We start from the raw sequence: 19,793 nt of genomic DNA on the forward strand, positions 1-19,793 counted from the left end.
GGAAAAGTTCCGCTCATCTGGATCTGGTAATATCCACTCCTCAAATCCAACACTTCGCCCCAGTCAGACAGGCCAGCGCGCCTTCTACCCGGGGGACCGTGTACTGATCAGAGACCGTGCGCCTGTTCATTGTTCTATAGTCCACACACATACGAACCTTCCCATTCTTCTTCCGGGCCACTACGATAGGACACGCGTAAGGGCTTTGGGACTCCGTGATGATGCCAGACTCCTTCAACTTACACAAATGATGTCGCATGTCTTGCACATCTGCAGGGTCCAGGCGCCGTGACCGTTCTCTGAACGATCACCTATACAGTGTGGCGAGTGCTCCTGGAACAACCCACATCAAACTCGTCAAGGGGGAAAAGAAACATCTGTCATTGTCGACATCTTCTCCACCAGCTTTTGCTTCCAACCCTCCGGCACAGATCATGCCCCAAAGTTAAAAGCTTCAGCGGTGAACTTAGTCCCTTTTCCCAACAGCTCTCCCTGAACTGGCCGCACGGGGGCGCTATGCATCACCGTCACCGGGAACAAATGCGCCGGAGGCATCCCTCGTTTAAAGGTGACCTCCCGCGTCGTAGTGTTTCTGATGATTACCACCAGCCTGCGTGCCTGTACCACCGAGGACTTCCTCACCAGCACGAGACTCCCCCTCGAAATCTTCCGGGGTGTCCACGTAAAGGGCTCCACCCTCAGGCACTCCCAAGTATCTGGGGATCCCCATCACTCCTGCTACTTCTCCGGGCCTTTACAACCCTGGGCTTCGACTAGGCACACCACACAATGCCTCGTTCACCTGTGGCGCCCAGCCAAGTCGACCCAACCCTTCCTTAGAAGCAGCTCGGAACACTGAGTGCACTGACAAGGTCTCCAGAAATTCTTCACCCCCCTTCTCCTTACAGGCTACCAGGAGTCTCCGCACAATAGGAGTGCTGGTCCCCACCAGAATTGACACACCCCCCGCCTCACCGGTGTCGGGGCAAACCAGTACCAGGGTCTCATGAGCCTCAGAGACCCTCACCTCAGCTTCCAGGAACTCCAGTTTCACAGACAAATAGCCATCGTACGGGTAATCACCAGCACTGATACCCCACATTTCCAGTGCACTGAAAGGAGTCAAGGGTAAATGAGCCAGATACTGATCGTATTGTGACCTGAGACCCGGTGTCGAGTATGGTTTTTACATCTATCACCTCTATCTGTATCGACACGCCGGATCGGGGTCCCACCAATCCTTCTGGGATAGGGACTTTTCCTCTCCAGGGTCCCGCCACACATTGTTGGGAACGTATTTTCCCAGAGGCTCCAGTCCGTTCCCTCACTGAGTCTCTTCTAAGTTTCCCGACCCCCCTTCCTGCTGGGGCACCTGTGGGCTCTCCCTCCGAGGGTCTTCCTGCCGTTCACATTCTCGCCTGAAGTGCTCCTGTTCCCTGCGGTTATAGCACACGCCTCGCCTCCCAGGACGCCGGCCTCCGCCTGACCTCAGTGCAGTCCGCCCTTTCAGGGAGGGACCTTCTCCGCTAGGACCCTCCCGCGGAAGGACCCAGCTGCCCTGACACCTTTTACTATCTCCCGCGTGGAATTGGCCCCGGTCATTTCACCACCAGGAGCTACTACCGAGAACTGCACCGTATTATCGGAGCCCTCTTCCGCTTCTAATGCATCCTCCTCCTCCCTTACCTCTCTGAGCATCTGAACAAAAGACGGAGGTGGGGGGTGGGGGTGGGGGTGGAACACGCTCTACGGGACTGCTGGAGGCTCTCAGCGATCATATCATGTCTCTGAGCGCCCCTGGCTACCTGGCCGATCCTTATCCGATCTACCTCTTTCCCTGAAATGATCCCCCGGCGTCTCAAGCAATTTAGCCTTCGCTATAACCGGAAACGATACATGAAAGTCTTTCCCCTTTTTCCTGACTCAGATTCCGAATCCCCCCAAGAAGTTCCACCCTGCCCCAGTCAGCTCAAATGGCTTCCCTGATGCTTCTAGACACTCCAGCCAAGAAACCAAGTGTTGGTTAACTTTCACGGCTTTTACCACCTCAACTGCCGCCCCTCTCAAACTTTCTCCCAATCTTTGCCGCTTCTCCTCCTCAGGAGACTGCCGCTCACCGAGCAGCTGAGAGGTATGTTCCATCCAGGTCTCATCATCACCTTTCCCTTCGGGAATGGGAGTGCTCCCTGAGAAATTTCTTAACTTCTGATATGGACCCATTGCCCTGTTCACCAGGGAGTTAATGGCTGAGGCCAACTCAGAGCCTTCCCCCTTCCGTGGGGAATGAGAACAAGTTACATTCCCGAAATCTGTCCACTCCCTTCCTTCATCCTTCAAAAACGATTGGACCCACTCTCTAATATCTCCGCCCCCAGCTTCGGGCAACTCCTCTGGTGTCCCTTCAGATCCTTCCTCCGTGACAGCGTGCTCGCCCCAACTGAGTCCCGATGCCGAGGGTGATTAGCCGTTGACCCCGCCAAAAAGTGCAAATACTTTGCTGCGGATACGGTGTGAGGCCCCGAAATATCAGCCACGACACAAGTATCAAACAATATACAAAGTGCTAGTAAAGAAATATACTTTACAGTAATTCTTCGTGATGGGTTACTAGAAACAACTAATCGAAAAGGCGCCACACAGGTAAACCTATCTGTCTTCTGCACATAATATTTTAATAAGTTGGAGTTCCACAACGTCCTTCGGAGACTTCGGTCACCATGCGGACAGTCGAGGCCCGGTATCTGCCGCCTTGGAACCGCTGTCCCCGCACGTCCGTCCTCTCCGCTCGCCTCCTGAAAAAGCCCGCGAACTCCAGCTCAGCACACACATACAAGATAGCATAACGTAGAGCACTTTCCTTGCTTAGCTCCAGTTAGCAGTCCAGTTAATATTATTGAGAACCCTACGCTCATCTATGAATTCAGTTAAATTCGTGAAGCACATTGAAAACTACCAGGCTTGTCCAGAAGAGATAATAAGACGTAGGCTTCTGGATTATGCTTTCAGTGCTTATGAGGATTGTTTATTGTCTATTCTGTCTATAACTAATGAGTTCTTCTTACGATGTCCTCTGGTAGAATAGGCATAACATAGCCACAGCAAAAATAAGTTATACCAACAGGTGGAAAGAGCGTCCTTTGGAAAGTTACAATATTGTAATTAGGTGCGTGACTTCAAAATTGCAGATAGGAGGACGAGACTTGCCTCATCCAGCAGGAAACAGAGTAATGAAGGGGAGCTTCAAGTTCCAACGCACTTACACACTAATACAGCCGATATTTCTGGGACAAGATTCTACCAGAGTTGCCACCGATTACTTTTTTGATTGCAGGCTGGACACGAGTTGTGGAGGAGGCAAAGGAGATAATCCATCAGTGGACTAAGCACATTAAAATAATTAATTTTAATTAATTATTAATACGTACATATCAAGAACATGAGTTTTGGGGTCTTCTCATGTGAGTTCATTGTTAATATAGGGGATATTATCGTTACAGATGAAAATATACTCCAAGATCAGGCCTTCTTGTCAGAACCGGGAAGCAGGGGTAACAGATTCACCACAAGCTTCAATTTAATCGTGTTGTGTTTACAGTGTTTGCAATGTTTCTTTTTACAGTGTATACATAAAATGCTTCTGGATTCCCGTAATACTCTTCACTCTAGTAATTTCCTCGTCAATATTCACTCTCCCGATTCACAGTTTGACTTGCTTGTTGACTTCTCACATTACTCCGAGACCCAGTACAATTTTAGCATCCCAAACTTCACATTGTCCTCTCTCTCTCTCTCTGAAGTAAAGACAATGGCATTTTGTTGTCATATGTAAAACAGTTACAATTGTGCTACTGGAAGATAGTTCATGACGTCAGAGATAAAGAGAACCCATAGGTTCAGAAAGAAGAGAAAACGAGGGTGAATGAAAGGCCGGGTTATCACGGGATCAGGAGTGGTTGTTACTGACTAAAGTATACCCCATGATCAGGCAGTTCTGTTAGAACCGGGAAACAGGGACAACAGATTCGCCACAAAGTTCAATGTAATCGGGGCGTGAGGTAAGGTCAAAGTGGATTTCTCTGAGACGCTGAGGTCAGTGATGCCGTCGGAAAAAGCTGTAAACAACTGGTTTATTACCCTGAGGCAACACACACAAAATGTTAAAGAAACTCAGTAGACCGGACAGAAAATATATAAAAGAGTAAATTCTGATAGTGTGTGTTGTTTTCTATTTCGAGCATCAGCAGATGTTCTCCCGTTTTAGTTCTATAACTCTGTTCATCATATTGTTTCCATTTATACACAAGTGGGTTTACAGAGTAGGGATCATGAAGGCAGCTTGATTGTAATAATTTACAGTATTTATTTCTAACGTTTAGTGAGGTTCAAAATCCTATTCATTGGGTATTTCAGCATATTCTTGATTTCTTCTCGGAATTTGTTCTGGGTCAGGGCGTAAATAAAAGTGTTGGTGCAGGAACTGAGAATCTGCAGCATTCCCGATATTTCCCCGGTGAGGTAGTGGGGATCTGTTACAGAATAATAAACAAAACTCATTGAAATCCGTTGATAGATATAAAATGCCTGCCGTGTTACCGAGCACAGTATGAAACTACCGGTTATGCTGAAGAGCAAAACGATGGATTTGCGTCGGTTCTCCATCTCCCGGTCCTTGTCATTCTCTCCATTCCTTCGTCCCCGGAGCCCCCGGCGGGAACGGCTGGCTGCTAGAATCTTCCTAACTGTTCGAATATTGAGCAGCAAAATCAGAAAGAATGGGACACAAGGGGTTAAAATGCGGTGAAACATTGCAAATGCCGCCCATGAGGGAGAACTTTTGTAGCTCGATGTATGAACACAATACCAGGGAACACCATCCATTATTACCAGAGGCTCGTATACAAAGCCCCAGGGGACACTCTCCAAACAGGCCAGCACACTCACTGTCCCGATAACCACAGCGGCCGTCCTCTCGGTGCAATATTTTGCTTTCAGCTTCTCGCAGCAAATAGCCACAAATCGATCGAAGGTGAAAGCGACAGTCAACCAGACTGAGGTCGCAGCGCTCGCAAAAATTAACCATCCACAAAATCTGCACCCAGGAGTGATGAACAGAAATGATCGGGGAAAATAAATCCAAGCAGTCCACATCAGCAGCGGATAGGAGATAACCAGCAAGAGATCGGCGGCGGCCATTCCCACCATGTAACGATTGACGCATTTGGACAGACCGCACTTTCCCCGGGACAAAATCACAATGGCCAGCAGGTTCGCTGAAAGAGAGACAGGGAACAGCAAGTTGAAAAAAAAAGATACTGAGCAGAGGCTAGTGCAGCAATGTGAGCAGATACCGTAATACTTCCATGTCATTGACGCGTTTAGTGAAGGAAGATTCCAAAGAGGGCGCAGCTGGACAAAGAAGGACGTTACACAGTAAAATAAAAGCAATATAATTTGTGTACGGATTCCTTACTGGTGACCGAAATGTGAAGTGGCAGCGGAAAGTGAAAACTGGGGAATTACCTCCTCAGAGTCCTACTGGATGGAACAGTTTCTACTGGCGCCTCTGCATTTCGTGTCATGAAATGAATACATCCGCACCTTAATTGCGGTATAGTTTCAATAGACAATCATCAGCTTCTATGGTGCTCCCTGTCAGGACAACCGAAGGACGGTACAAAAGAACGGAATATTCTGGAAACACGCATCCAGACAAAAGAGAATTTGTGGAAAAAAAAACAGTTAAAGTGTCTCTTCTCATAATGTACTCAGGGAAGTCCCTGACAAACCTGTTAAGATTTCTTTTTTTCCATTCAAACCGATTGGAATTTAGTGTTTAAAGTATTTCCCATGTTTGCTTCCTAATCCAGCTTCTGCCATCAGTGACTTTACAACAGAGCATTGACTGTTACCACCATTAAAACGCAATCTGACACAACGTGAGAGAGAGATATGGATATAACACGTCCCAATGAAACCATCACAGGGAAGCAGGGAAGAGGAATTCATCGTCCAGTAGCCAACTCAGTGTCTCTTTTAGATAACTGAATCAGTGTCAGATGTAGATATAATATATAATACATTTTATAGTGTTGATAACACATCTGTTGTGATAATTGGCTCAACAACGACTTCATTGAATTGTCCATCAGCTGCTTCACATTCAGTCACAGCGCACATATTTATTAAAAATCCTCGAGTTTCCTCACATTTACGAAAGAGTTAATACCAGTCAATGGTTTGATTATTGCACCTCACACGACGGCTCACATACAAATGCAGACAATCCATCGGTATAAACATGGGGAGCAGCACGGACTATTTGCGATTTCAGTACAGCCACTACCGGACCAAAAGCAGGTAATCCCGAACATCACATTATTCAGCAGAAGCAGCTGGGAGAACTCTGCCTGACCCGTTGAATTCCAGAATCGCTGAAGTCCAGCATCGGTTTGTTTTTAGATTCAGATCCTGAAATCCACATTCCCGATGTTTCCATTCCATTTCTGAAATGCGGCAGACTGGGACTGGACATGTGGCAGTGGAATCCAGCGACAGAAACAATTACAACAATGGATTTCAACTTCAGTTCCCACCTACAGCAGCCGATACGGAGGCTTACCAGGAATTCCAAAGGCTGAAATAAAAGGATAGTACACTCTCCCTATTCTCAGGATGACTGGATAACCCATTTCAGTGACAATTTGATTTCTGTTGCTTTTCAATTCACAGCGCCGGCAGAAACTCTGAGCTGGTGCTTTCAAAACGTCCCTGATTTATACAAAAGGAGTATTCTCGAGAGATACAGTTATACCCCGACTAACATCATTAGTTACAATTACTTGAGCAAAAAAACATATTCAACACCATTGTCTCTGATGTAAATATTGAGCATATTGAAGAGAAATATATCAAATTTATTTGGCATTACGTCAGCAGGCAAAAATATGACAAAATCTGAGCTTTCTGTTGGAGCAACCATATTTACGGGGTTCATGTTTTTGTTGACTAATTATTAATATAACCATATAACCATATAAAATTACAGCACGGAAACAGGCCATCTCAGCCATTCTAGTCCATGCCAAACTCTTACTCTCGCCTAGTCCCGCCGACTTGCACTCAGCCCATAACCGTCCATTCTTTTCCTGTCCATATAGCTGTCCAGTTAAACTTTAAACGACAACATCGAACCTGCCTCAACCACTTCTGCTGGAAGTTCGTATCACACAGCCACCACTGTCTGAGTAAAGAAGTTCCCCCTCATGTTACCCCCAAAACTTTTTCCCTTTAACTCTCAACTCATGTCCTCTTTTTTGAATCTCCCCCACTCTCAATGACAAAAGCCGCTCCACGTCAACTCTGTTTATCCCCCTCATAACTTTAAATACATCTATCAAGTTCCCCCTCAATCTTATACGTTCCAAAGAATAAAGACCCAACTTGTTCAACCTTTCTCTGTAACTTAGGTGATGAAACCCTGGCAACATTCTAGTAAACCTTCTCTGTGCTATCTCTATTTTGTTGACATCTGTCCTGTAACTTGTAAGCAGATTTCACCGACACCGTACGACCCCTAATTTCTGTCCCTGCGGTTTCCGATTTTCAGTGTTTCAACTCCCTCCTGGCCCCCCACACACACGACAAACAAACACACACACACACGCACACACACAGAAACGCAGATACGAATAGATCCCGGGAATGATAGTGAACACACACTAAGTGTTGGAAGAACTTCGCTGAGTTCCTCAAGCATTTTGATATGTTGCTGGAGAGGTAGGCTTTCATAAGCCGTCCACTTCATAAAACCGTCTAAGTTTTGCCTGTCTCAGACTGACCAATTTCCTTCTTCTTCCCTCAGGGAAAGACTACAATATTACTGTCGATACACAAAGTAAAGAGAATCTCTCACATCAAAGGTGTGTTTCAGAGAACAGGGATACTGACAGCTCATCAGTTCCACAGTCTCAGACGGAAGCCATTCAGTCCCACACTGAGCCCAAGCCGGATACACATTCCACTGTTACACTGAAACATACATGTTCATTGTTTTCATTGTATTCTGTACCACAGTGTCCTACAGGTAGAGAGACATACCCAGATCCAAAATGCCCACACACGGTGCTGGGAGGGCTGCAGCAGTAGGGTTGGCAGAGTCAGTGTGGGTTCAGGACATTACAAACAGTTGAAACATTACGAACTGATGAATGTGGTGTTGGTGGAATTTTACAAAGTTTCTGATCAGCAAATAAGGTTCTGGTGTGCTTGTGTAGACTTAGAATTCGTCAGCAGTTCAAAGACAGAGAGAGAGGGAATAAATGGGCCATTTTCGATTTGGGAAGCTGTGACGAGTAGGGGGAATCAGGGATTGGAGCTGAGACTCCAGCTGTTCACAGTCTCCATGACTGATTTGGATGTGCGATGATATCATTGTCTGCTGGAGTTACAGAGCTTGGCGGCAGGATCGGTATTGAGAAGGATACAGAGTGGGTCCGGGGACGCAGGTAGAAGTGAATGAGTGAGGACCTGGCAGATGTACAAAGTGCGGGGTGACTTGAGGCCAACCATTCCGAGAGAACAAGGTAGGAAAACCCATTTTTACATGGGGACGGAGGATTTTGAACAATTCACTGAGAGTTAACACTCAGGCACAACAGATATTAAGTGAAACAAGCTTCTTTATGTCCTATGAAGCAGAATGACTGGGGAAGAGGAGGTGTCTAATTGGGCTCTGGTGAGAATGCATCTTGAATATTATTTACTTGTCCCGTCGCATTTCCTCAGTAAACTCATCCCTGTAGCACTGAGAGTGCAGGGATTATTCCTCACACTGTCTGCACTGGCTCCAGGGATGGCAGGGTGTCGTGTGAGGAGAAATTGAGTGAGCCGGGCCTGTATTCTCTGGAATTTATGAGGAGAATTTATCGATTCTTTGAATTATTCAGACCGATTGGAGTGATGATTCCCCAGAAATAGGATTCTGTTACCATGGGTCATAGCTTCATCAAGAAACAATAAAAATTCAGGAATGAGAGGGAAAGAAAATGTCCTTATTCGGTGATTGTTCATCTAGTTGGGATCCATAACATTGCCAGACAGGAAGGCACCCTTTGGTCTGTGATGTTCGGCTGACGTAATTGAGCCAGTGATGCCTAATTAAATTAATCCATCTCCCTGCATGTTGTCTATATTGCTTCGTTCTCTGTGTGTTTCTTTGCCTAAGAGCCTCATAAATGCCACTGTTTCACCTACTTCCAGCTCCGCCCAGAACTCCATTCCAGAACCCCACAACTCTTTGTTTTCTTTTCTTCTAATTGCTTCCTGCACATGTCCTTTGAATATTTTCCCCTCTCACCTTAACTGGATGCCCTCTGGTATTCGGCATTTGATGCTCTGAGAAAGATACCCGGTATCTACTTTATTTACGACTCGGATAAACATTTCAGTCTCCGTTTCGCTTCTGGCACTCTGCGAAGAACAATTCAAAATTGTGCAACTCCTGCTTTTAGACCTCCTCCTAAACTCCTCCTGTTGAAAGTCTTCTATGCCTTTTCCAAAGGCTCGGCATCCTTCCTACAATTGGGCGACTGAAACGAGATGCAATATCCCAGGTGCAACCAGACCAAACTTTTATAAAGCTGAAACATTACCTCCTGGCTCATGAACTGAAACGTTTATTAATAAAGGCAAATATGTCACGGACCAGGAGCAGTGGAGGAAAGTGACTCATCAGTATGATGCTGCAGACCTGGAAATGAGGCCAAAGAAAAGATAACGAGGGGAAAGGAGATGGCAGATGCACTAAATGACTATTTTGCACAAGGCTTCACTGCGGAAAGTACAAGCATTGCGCCGGATGTTAGAGGCTGTGAGTGGGGGACATGATTGCAGTTACTATAACAAGGGAGAGTGCTCACAAAAAGCTGGAAGATCTCATAGTGTATAATCCCCCGGACCATGTGAACTGCGCTCTCGGGTTATAAAACAAGTAGCGCTCAAGACTGTGTAGGCATTAGTAAAGATCTTTCCAAAATTAAGTGGACTCTGGCAGAGGACTGGAAAATTGCAATTGTCACTCTGCTCTATAAGAAAGCAGGACGGCAGCAGTAAGAAAATTGTAGATCAGTTAGCTGGACAGCAGTGGCTGCTAAAATTTTGGAGTCATTTGTTAAGGATGAGGTTATGAAGTCCTAGGACACACAAAACAAGATAGGGAAAATGAGGCTGCTTACCAGGTTAAGGGCCGATTATATTATAGGAAAGTTTCTGGCATGTTTGAACAATAAGTGATTTGTAGGAGGCAGCGAGTGGGAATGAAAGGATGATTTTCCGTTTGCCTGCAAGTGTGTGTTCCACAGGAGCTTGGGTTGGGACCGTTGCTTTTTTATGTTGTATCTCAATGACTGAGACGGTAGATGATGCAGAGATTGGTGGAGGGAAGGGTGGTGTTCAGGAAACAAGTAGGCTGCAGAGGGACTCAGACAGATTAGGAGGATGGGCACTCGCTGTCTTCTACAAATTCATTGTGTCACCTTTAGGTACCGAATGTTTAATATCCTCAACAAAATCCAACAGGTTCGACAGGCATGATTTTCCCTTTAGGAAACGATGCCGACTTTGTCCTACCTTGTACTGTGTGTCTAAGTACTCCATAATCTCATTTTAACAATTGACACCGAGATCTTCCCAACCACCAATGAAGGCTAACTGATCTATAAGATACTTTCTGCTGATCATTACTAATGCCTGCACAGTCTCCAGCGCTTCCTCTTTCTGAACCCTGGGGCGGAGTTCATCTGGTCCAGCAGAGTTGTGTGTCCTTACGTCTTTCAGCTTGTTGTGCGCACTGTCCCACGTCATAGTGACTGTACTCTCTTCCGTCACTTCCCTCCTTTAACATCCGGCGCACTGCTAGTGTTTTTAACAGTGAAGGATAGTGCAAAATGCTCATTTAGTTCATCTGCCATCTCCTCGCCCGTCGTCATTTTATCTACGGCCTCATTTTCCTGCGTTCCTACATCCAAAATCATCTCTATTTTATTTTCTTACATACTTGAAAAAAAAACATTTACTATCCACATTGATACAGTTTGCAGCCTGCATCTTTTCCCACCTTTTTATTTATTTATTTATTTATTAACTTTCTCTCTCTAGGGTTTTAAAAGCTTCCCACTCATCATTCCTCGTAATAACTGGAGCTTTGTTTTGTCCCTCGCTTTTACATTTGCTTAATTTGATTTCTTGACTCTTACCACTCTGAGTCCCGAACAATGAAGGAAAACTTCCCACAGATGCGCTTTAATATTGTGTCTAATTGTCTTACAACTTTGGTCCGTTGATCACTCTGTACATCAATGCTGAAGGACAAAGAAGGACGTTACAGAGTAAAATAAAATCAATATAATTTGTGTACGGATTCCTTACTGGTGACCGAAATGTGCAATGGCAGCGGGAAGTGAAAACTGGGTAATTACCTCCTCAGGACCCATACTGGAATCAACATTTTCCACTGGCGCCTCCGCATTTCGTGTCATAAAATGAATACATCCGCACCCTGATTGCGGTATAGTTCCAATAGACAATCATCAGCTTCTATGGCGCTCCCTGTCAGGACAACCGAAGGACGGTACAAAAGAACGGAATATGCTGGAAACACGCATCCAGACAAGAGTTTTTGTGGAAAAAAGCTGTTAAAGTGTCTCTTCTCATAAATGGTCTCAGAGAGGTCCGTGACAAACCTGTTAACATTTCTCTTTCCATTCAAACCGATTGGGGTTTAGTGTTTAAAGCACTTCCCATGTTTGCTTCCTAATCCATCATCTGCCATCAGTAACTTTACAACAGAACATTGACTGATACCACAACTAAAACGCAATCTGACACAACGTGAGATAGCGATATGACACCTCCTATTGAAACCATCACAGGGAAGCAGGGAGAGAAATTCATCGTCCAGTAGCCAACTCGGTGTCTCTTTTAGATAACTGGATCGGTGTCAGATGTAGATATAATATAATACGTTTCATAGTGTTGATAACTCTGAAGCCACACGTCTGTTGTGATAATTGGCTCAACAACGACTTCATTGAATTGTCCATCAACTGCTTCACAGTCAGTCACAGCGCACACATTTACTAAAAATCCTCGAGTTTAATGCTGCAACATGGAATTCCTCATATTTGCTAAGGAGTTACTACCAGTCGACGGTTTGATTATTGCACCTCACACGACCGCTCACATACAAATGCAGACAGTCCATATAAGCACGGTGAGCTGCAGAGACAAAATGTGTGTGATTTCAGTATAGCCACTCCACGACCAAAAGCAGATAATCACGAACATCACATTATTCAACAGAAGCCACTGGGAGAACTCTGCCTGACCCGTTGAACTCCAGAATCGCTGAATTCCATCATCGGTTTGTTTTTAGATCCAGATCCCCAAATCCACATTCCTGAGCTTTCCATTCCCTTCATGAAATGCGGCAGACTGGGACTGGACATAAGGCAGTGGAATCCAGCGACAGAAACAATTACAACAAGGGATTCCAACTGCACTTCCCACCTACAGCAGCTGATACGGCGGCTTACCAGGAATTCCTAAGGCTGAAATAAAAGGATAGTAAACTTCCCCTATTCTCAGGATGACTGGATAACCCATTTCAGTGAGAATTTCATTCCTGTTGCTTTTGAATTCACAGCGCTGGCAGAAACTCTGATCTGGTGCTTCCAAAACGTCCCTGATTTATACAAAGGAGCAGTCTCGAGAGATACGGTTATACCCCTGTCTAACATCATTAGTTACAATTACTTCAGCAGACACATTTATTCAACACCATTGACTCTGATGTAAATATTGGGCAGATTAAATAGAAATATATCAACATTATTGGGTGTTACGGCAGCAGTGGAAATTATGACAAAATCTGAGGTTTCTGTCGCAGCAGCCATATTTACAGGGTTCATCTTTTTGTAGGCTAATTATTAATCTGTAAACAGATTTCACCGACGCCGTACTAATTTCTGACACTGCGTTTTCCCATTTTCAGTGTTTCACCTCCCTCCTGGCCACACACACAGGAAACAAACACACACACACACACACACACACAGACACACACACACACACACACACACACACAGGAAACACACACACACACACATACACACACACATAACACACACACACAGAACTACATGCACACACACACACACACACACACACACACACACACACAGGCACACGCACACAGACACACAGATAAAACACACACACACACACACACACACACAGACACACACACAGACACACACACACACACACACACACACACACACACACACACACAGATAAAACACACACATACACACACACACACACACACACACACACACACAAACACAGATCCTGGAAATGAAAGTGAGTACACACTAAGTGCTAGAGAAACTTCGCTGAGTCCGTCAAACATTTTGATATGTTGCTGGAAAGGTTGGCTTTCATAAGCCGCCCACTTCATAGAACCGTCTATGTCTTGACTCTGTCCCACTGACCCAGTTTCCTTCTTCTTCCCGCAGGGAAAGACTACAATGTTCCTTCCTGTCGATACCCAAGTTAACTCAGACCGAAGGCGTTCAGTCCCACACTGAGTCCAAACCGGATACGCATTCTACTATTACACTGAACCACACATGTTCATTGTTTTGATTGCATTCTGTACCACAGTGTCCGAGAGGTAGAGAGACTGACCCTGATCATTAATGTCCACACACGGTGCTGGGAGGGCTGCAGCAGTAGGGTTGGCAGAGTCAATGTGGGTTCAGGATACGACAAACAGCTGGAACATTACTAACTGATAAATGTGGTGTTGTTGGAATTTTAGAAAGTTTCTAATCAGCAAATAAGGTTCTGGTGTTCTTGTGTAGACTTAGAATTAGTCAGCAGCTCAAAGACAGAGAGATGGAATAAATTGGCCACTTTCGATCTGGGAAGCTGTGACGAGTAGGGTGAATCAGGAATTGGAGCTGAGACCCCAGCTGTTCACAATGTGCATCACTGATTTGGATGTGCTATGTTATCAATGTCTGCTGGTGTTACAGAGCTGGGTGACAGGATCAGTAGTGAGAAGGATACAGAGTGGGTCCGGGGACGCAGGCAGAAGTGAATGAGTGAGGACCTGGCAGATGTACAAAGTGCGGGGTGACTTGAGGCCAACCATTCCGAGAGAACAAGGTAGGAAAAGCCACTTTTACATGGGGACGGAGGTCATCTTTCAGCGGGACGTGAGGAGCATTTTGAACAATTCACTGAGAGTTAACATTCAGGTACAACAAATATTAAGGGAAACAAACTTCACTTTGTCCTATGAAGCAGAATGACTGGGGAAGAGGAGGTGTCTAATTGGGTTCTGGTGAGAATGCATCTTGAATATTGTAACCATATAACCATATATAAGCATATAACAATTACAGCACGGAAACAGGCCATCTCGGCCCTTCTAGTCCGTGCAGAACTCTTACTCTCATATAGTCCCACCGATCTGCGCTCGGTGAATTTCTAACAAAAGAGTCACTGCTGACGTAATGCCCAAGGAATTTGAAACATTGCTCTTCAATCAGTCCCATATTTACACCAGAGTCAATGGTGTTGAATAAAAGTGTTTGTTCAAGTAATTGTAACTTATGAAGTTGGTCAGGGATATGACGTTATCTCTGGAGACTGATCATTTGTATATATCAGAGATGTTTTGCATACATCAGCTCAGAGTGTTCTGCTGCGGCTGTGAATTCAGAAGCAATAGAACATTTTACTGAAATGGGGTATCCAGTCATCTTGAGAATAGGGGAAGTTTACTATCCTTTAATTTCAGCCTTTGGAATTCCCGGTAAGCCGCCGTATCAGCTGCTGTAGATAGGAACTGAAGTTGAGTTCCAATGTTGTAATTGTTTTTGTCGCTGGATAGCACTGCCACGTCCAGTCCCAGTCTGCCGCATTTCAGCAATGGAATGGAAACACTGGAAGTGTGTTTTTTGAGATTTGAGTCAAAAACAATCCAATGTTGGAATTCAGCGATTCTGGAGTTCGACGCTTCTCTAAGCTGCTTGCGTTCGATGGTTTGATGTTCGGGTTTCTCTGCTTTTGGACCAGTCGCGGCTGCACTAATATTGCATATATTTTCTTTAAGCTTCTCCCGGTGTTTATACCGATTGATTGTTTGCATTGGCATGTGAGCGGACGTGTTATGTACAATAATCAAACTATCGACTCATGGAGGAGTTCCATGTTGCAGCATGAAACTTGTGGATTTTTAATAAACGGGGAAGTTTGCTAGTACTGCTTCGGGAGGCTCAAACTAGCTTAGCAGTGGGAGTGGAATCAGAGTGTTAGAGCAGATAGTCAGGTAGAGGAGGATAAAGGTCATGCGAGAACTGCAAGTATAGACATAAATCGCAGGTTTGTATGAGATAGAAATGTTCTCAGGTGCACCTGTTTCAATAGAAGAGAATTTTAGGTAAGGCAGGTGAGCTCAGGTCATGGATTAGCACGTGGGATTACGACAGTATTGCTATTACTCAGACTTGGTTGCAGGAGAGGCAGGACTGGCATCTTAATGTTCCGGGGTTCCGTTGTTTCAGATGTGACAGAGTGAGAGGGATGAAAGGGGGAGGAGTGGCATTACAAGTCAGGGAGAATATCTCAGCTGTGCGTAGACAGGACAGCCCGGAGGGCTGGTCTACAGAGGTCATATGGGTGGAGCTGAGGAACGGGAATGTTGCGACCACACTAATAGGGTTGTATTATAGACCGCCCAATGGTCCGAAAGAATTGGAGGAGCAAATCTGTAGAGAGATAGCAGACCGATGTAAGAAACAGAAAACTGTAATAGTAGGGGATTTTAACTTTCCACATATTGACGGGGACTCCCACATTGTGAAAGGGCTGGATGGCTTGGAATTTGTCAAATGTGTTCAGGAAAGTTTTCCAAATCAATATATAGAGGCACCAACGAGAGAGGATGCAACACTTGATCTCCTATTATGAACCAGACAGGTTAGGTGTCAGAAGTATGTGTAGGCAAAAATGTCGGGTCCAGTGACCATATTGTCATTAGTTTCAAGTTAATTATGGATAAAGAGAGGTCTGGTCCTCGAGTTGAAGTTCTAAATTGGAGAAGAGCCAATTTTGTGGAGATGCGAAAGGACCAAGGAAGAGTGGATTGGGATAAATTGTTTTCTGGCTAGGATGTGTTCAGTAAGGGGAAGGACTTCAAAGGAGATTTTTGAAGTGCAGAGTTTGCATATTCCTACCAGGATTAAAGGCAAAGTTAACAGGCATAGGGAACATTGGTTTTCAAGGGATATTGGTGATCTGTTTAAGAAAAAGAGAGATGTGTATGGCAGGTATAGGCAACTAGGAACAAATGAGGTACTTGAAGAGTGTAGAAAATGTAAGAAAATACTGAAGAAAGAAAACGGGAAGGGAAAATGAAGACATGAGGTTGATTTGGCAGGTAATGCGAAGGTAAACCCGAAGGGTTTCTACAAGTATATTAAGAGTAAAAGGATAGAAAGGAACTAAATTAGTCGCCTAGAATATCAGAGTGGCCGTCCATGTGTGGATCCTCAGGAGATGGCGGAGACCTTAAACAGTTATTTTTATTTCATCAGTATTTATTCAGGAAACTGGCAGAGTGTATATGGAAGGAAGGGAAACAAGCAGTAGTGTCATGGAACATATAGAAATTAAAGAGGAGGAGCTGCTTGCTGCCTTACAGCGAATGAAGGTAGATAAATCCGCCGGGCCTGACAGGATATTTCCTCGGCATCGAGAGAGTCCAGCGTAGAAATTGCAGGGACCCTAGCTGAAATATTTAAAATGTCCTTAGCCACCGGTGCGGTGCCAGAGGACTGGAGGGAGGCTCATGTTTTTCCGTTGTTTGAAAAGGGCTCTAAAAGTAAACCAGGCAACTACAGACCGGTGATCCTGACATCAGTGGTAGATAAATTATTGGAAGGTGCTCTGAGAGATCGGATATGCAAGTACTTGGACAGCCAAGGGTTGATTAAGGATAGTCAGTAAGGCTTTGTGCGTTGTAGATCGTGTTTAACAAATATTCAGGAGCTCTTTGAGGAGATTACCAAGAAGGTAGATGAGGGAAAGGCCGTGGATGTTGTCTACATGGACTTTAGTAAGGCCTTTGACAAGGTCCCATATGGGAGGTTAGTTCAGAAGGTTGAGACACTAGGTATCCATGGAGAGGTTGTAAACCGGATTCGAAATCGGCTGTGGGGGAGAAGACAGAGAGTGGTAGTGGATAATTGCTTCTCAGACTGGAGGCCTGTGACTAGTGGAGTGCCTCAGGGATCTGCGCTGGGACCATTATTGTTTGTTGTCTATATCAATGATCTAGATGATAATGTTGAAAATTGGATTAGCAAAATTGCTGATGACACTAAGATTGGAGGCGTTGTGGATGGCAAGGAAGGCTTTCAAAGCTTGCAGAGGGATCTGGACCGAGTGGAAAAAATGAGCTAGAAACTGGCAGATGGAAGTTAATGCAGACTAGTGTGAGGTGTTGCATTTTGGAAGGACAAATCAAGGTAAGACGTACATAGTAAATGGTAGGGTACTGAGGGGTGCGGAGGAACGAAGGATTCTATGAGTTCAGATACATAATTCCTTGAAAGTGGCGTCACATGAGGACAGGGTGGTAAAGAAGGCTTTTGGCATCCAGGCATTCATAAATCAAAGCACTAAGTATTGCAGTTGGGATGTTTTGGAGAGGTATAAGACGTTTGGAAATTGGAATATTGTGTGCAGTTCTGGTCACCCAACGAAAAGAAGGATATCAGTGAGATTGAAAGTGTGCACAGAAGATTTTCTAGGATGTTGCTGGGTCTTCAGGAGTTGAGTTGCAGGAAAAGATTGAACAGTTTACCACTGTATTCCTTGGAGCGTAGAAGGAAGAGGGGAGACTTGATAAAGGTTTACAAAATTGTGAGGAGTATAGACAGAATAAATGCGAGTAGGCTCCTTCCACTTAGATTAGGAGGGATAAATACGAGAGGACATGACTTTGGGGTGAAAGGGGAAAAAAAAAATAAGGGTAACATTAGGGGGAACTTCTTCGCTCAGAGAGTAATGAGAGTGAGGAACAAGCTGCCATCTGACGTGGTAAATGTGGCTCACTCTTACGTTTGTAGAATAAATTGGATAGATACATGGATGGAAGAGGTCTGGAAGGTTATTGACTGGGTGCGGGTCAATGGGACTGGTGGAATAAAGTTTCGGCACAGACTAGACGGGCCGAATGGCTTGTTTTCTGTGCTGTAGTGTTCTATGGTCTATGCTGTGTGCTGTGACTGACTATAAAACAGTTGATGGACAACACAACTCAATTGTTGCTGAGCCAATTACCACAACCGAAGTGTTACTTCATAGTTATCAATACTGTGAAATATATTATGTTATATTTACATCCGACACCTTTACAGATATCTGAATGCGACACCGTGTTTGCTGCCAGGCAATGAATTTCTCCTCTCTGCTTCCCTCTGCTGGTTTCAATGGCAGACTTCATACCTGTCTTTCACGTTGTGTCATACTGCGCTGTAACTGCGGTATTAGTCAATCTTCTTTTCTAAAGTCAGTGAAGTGGTAGATTCTGGAACAGGAGACACACATGTGGAATACTGGAAACACTAAACCCCAATCAGCTAGAATGGAAAGAGAAATTTTAAAAGGGATGTCAGCGGCCTGTCTGAGAACATTTATGAGAAGAGAAAATTTAAAAGTTTTTCCACATATTTTGTTTCGTCTGGATGCGTGTTTCCAGCATTTCCCCTCTCTTTTTTTTAAACGTCCTTCGGCTTTCGTGGCAGGGAGTGCTATAGAAGCTGCTGAATTTCCAATGGAAGTATCCTGCAATCAGGGTGCGGATTTATTCACTTTACGAACACGAAACGCGGGGGCGCCGTTAGAAAATGTTCCATCCAGTATGGACTCTGAGGAGGTAGTTACCCAGTTTTAGCTTTCACCTGCCACTCTACATTTCGGTCATCAGTAAGAATCCGTATGCAAATCGTACTGATTTTATTGCACTGTGTCTTTCTTTGTCTCCTCCAGATCTGCCCACTCTTTGCACACTTGCACCACTAAACGCAACAATATCATGGAGTGTTAGAGTATCCCCTCCAACTACTCCATTAGCCTCCGCTCAGAATTTTTTTTCAACTTGCTGTTCCCGGTCTCTCTTTCAGCAAACCTGCTCGCGATTGTGATCCTCTCCTGGAGAAAGTGCGGTCTATCCAAATGCATTAATCGCTACCTGGTTGGAATGGCCGCGGCCGATCTCCTGATCGTTATCTCCTATCCGCTGCTGACGTGGACTGCTTGGATTTACTTCCGTCGGTCTTTCCTTTTCATCACTCCCGCGTGCAGACTCGGTGCATGGTTAATTTCTGCGAGCACGGTGACCTCTGTCTGGCTGACTGTCGCTTTCACCGTCGATAGGTTTGTGGCTATTTGCTGTGAGAAGCTGAAAACAAAATATTGCACCGAGAGAACGGCGGCTGTGGTTATCGGGACAGTGAGTGTGCTGGCCTGTCTGGAATGTGTCCCCTGGGGCTTTGTATACGAGCTTTTGGTAATGATTGATGGAGTTCCCTGGTATTGCATTTACACACGAAACTACAAAAGATCTCCCTCATGGGCGGCATTTGCAATGTTTCACCGCATTTTAACCCCTTGTGTTCCATTCTTGCTGATATTGCTGTTCAATATTCGAACCGTTAGGA

The 19,793-nt window shown here is 45.0% G+C and overlaps 1 protein-coding gene across 1 annotated transcript in view; it reads left to right on the top strand.

The window, feature by feature from the left end:
* The first annotated feature begins 516 nt into the window (after nt 1-516).
* The window catches only part of LOC140208022 (uncharacterized), a 74,305-nt gene continuing 55,028 nt past the window's right edge, over nt 517-19,793 (top strand). Inside the window, exons 1-3 of the mRNA XM_072276552.1 lie at nt 517-682; nt 2,376-2,456; nt 19,257-19,403. Coding sequence (XP_072132653.1) covers nt 517-682; nt 2,376-2,456; nt 19,257-19,403 — 394 coding nt within the window. The remainder of the gene's footprint in view (nt 683-2,375; nt 2,457-19,256; nt 19,404-19,793) is intronic.

This window comes from Mobula birostris, chromosome 13 (genome assembly GCF_030028105.1).
Source record: "Mobula birostris isolate sMobBir1 chromosome 13, sMobBir1.hap1, whole genome shotgun sequence".
NCBI lineage: Eukaryota > Metazoa > Chordata > Chondrichthyes > Myliobatiformes > Myliobatidae > Mobula > Mobula birostris.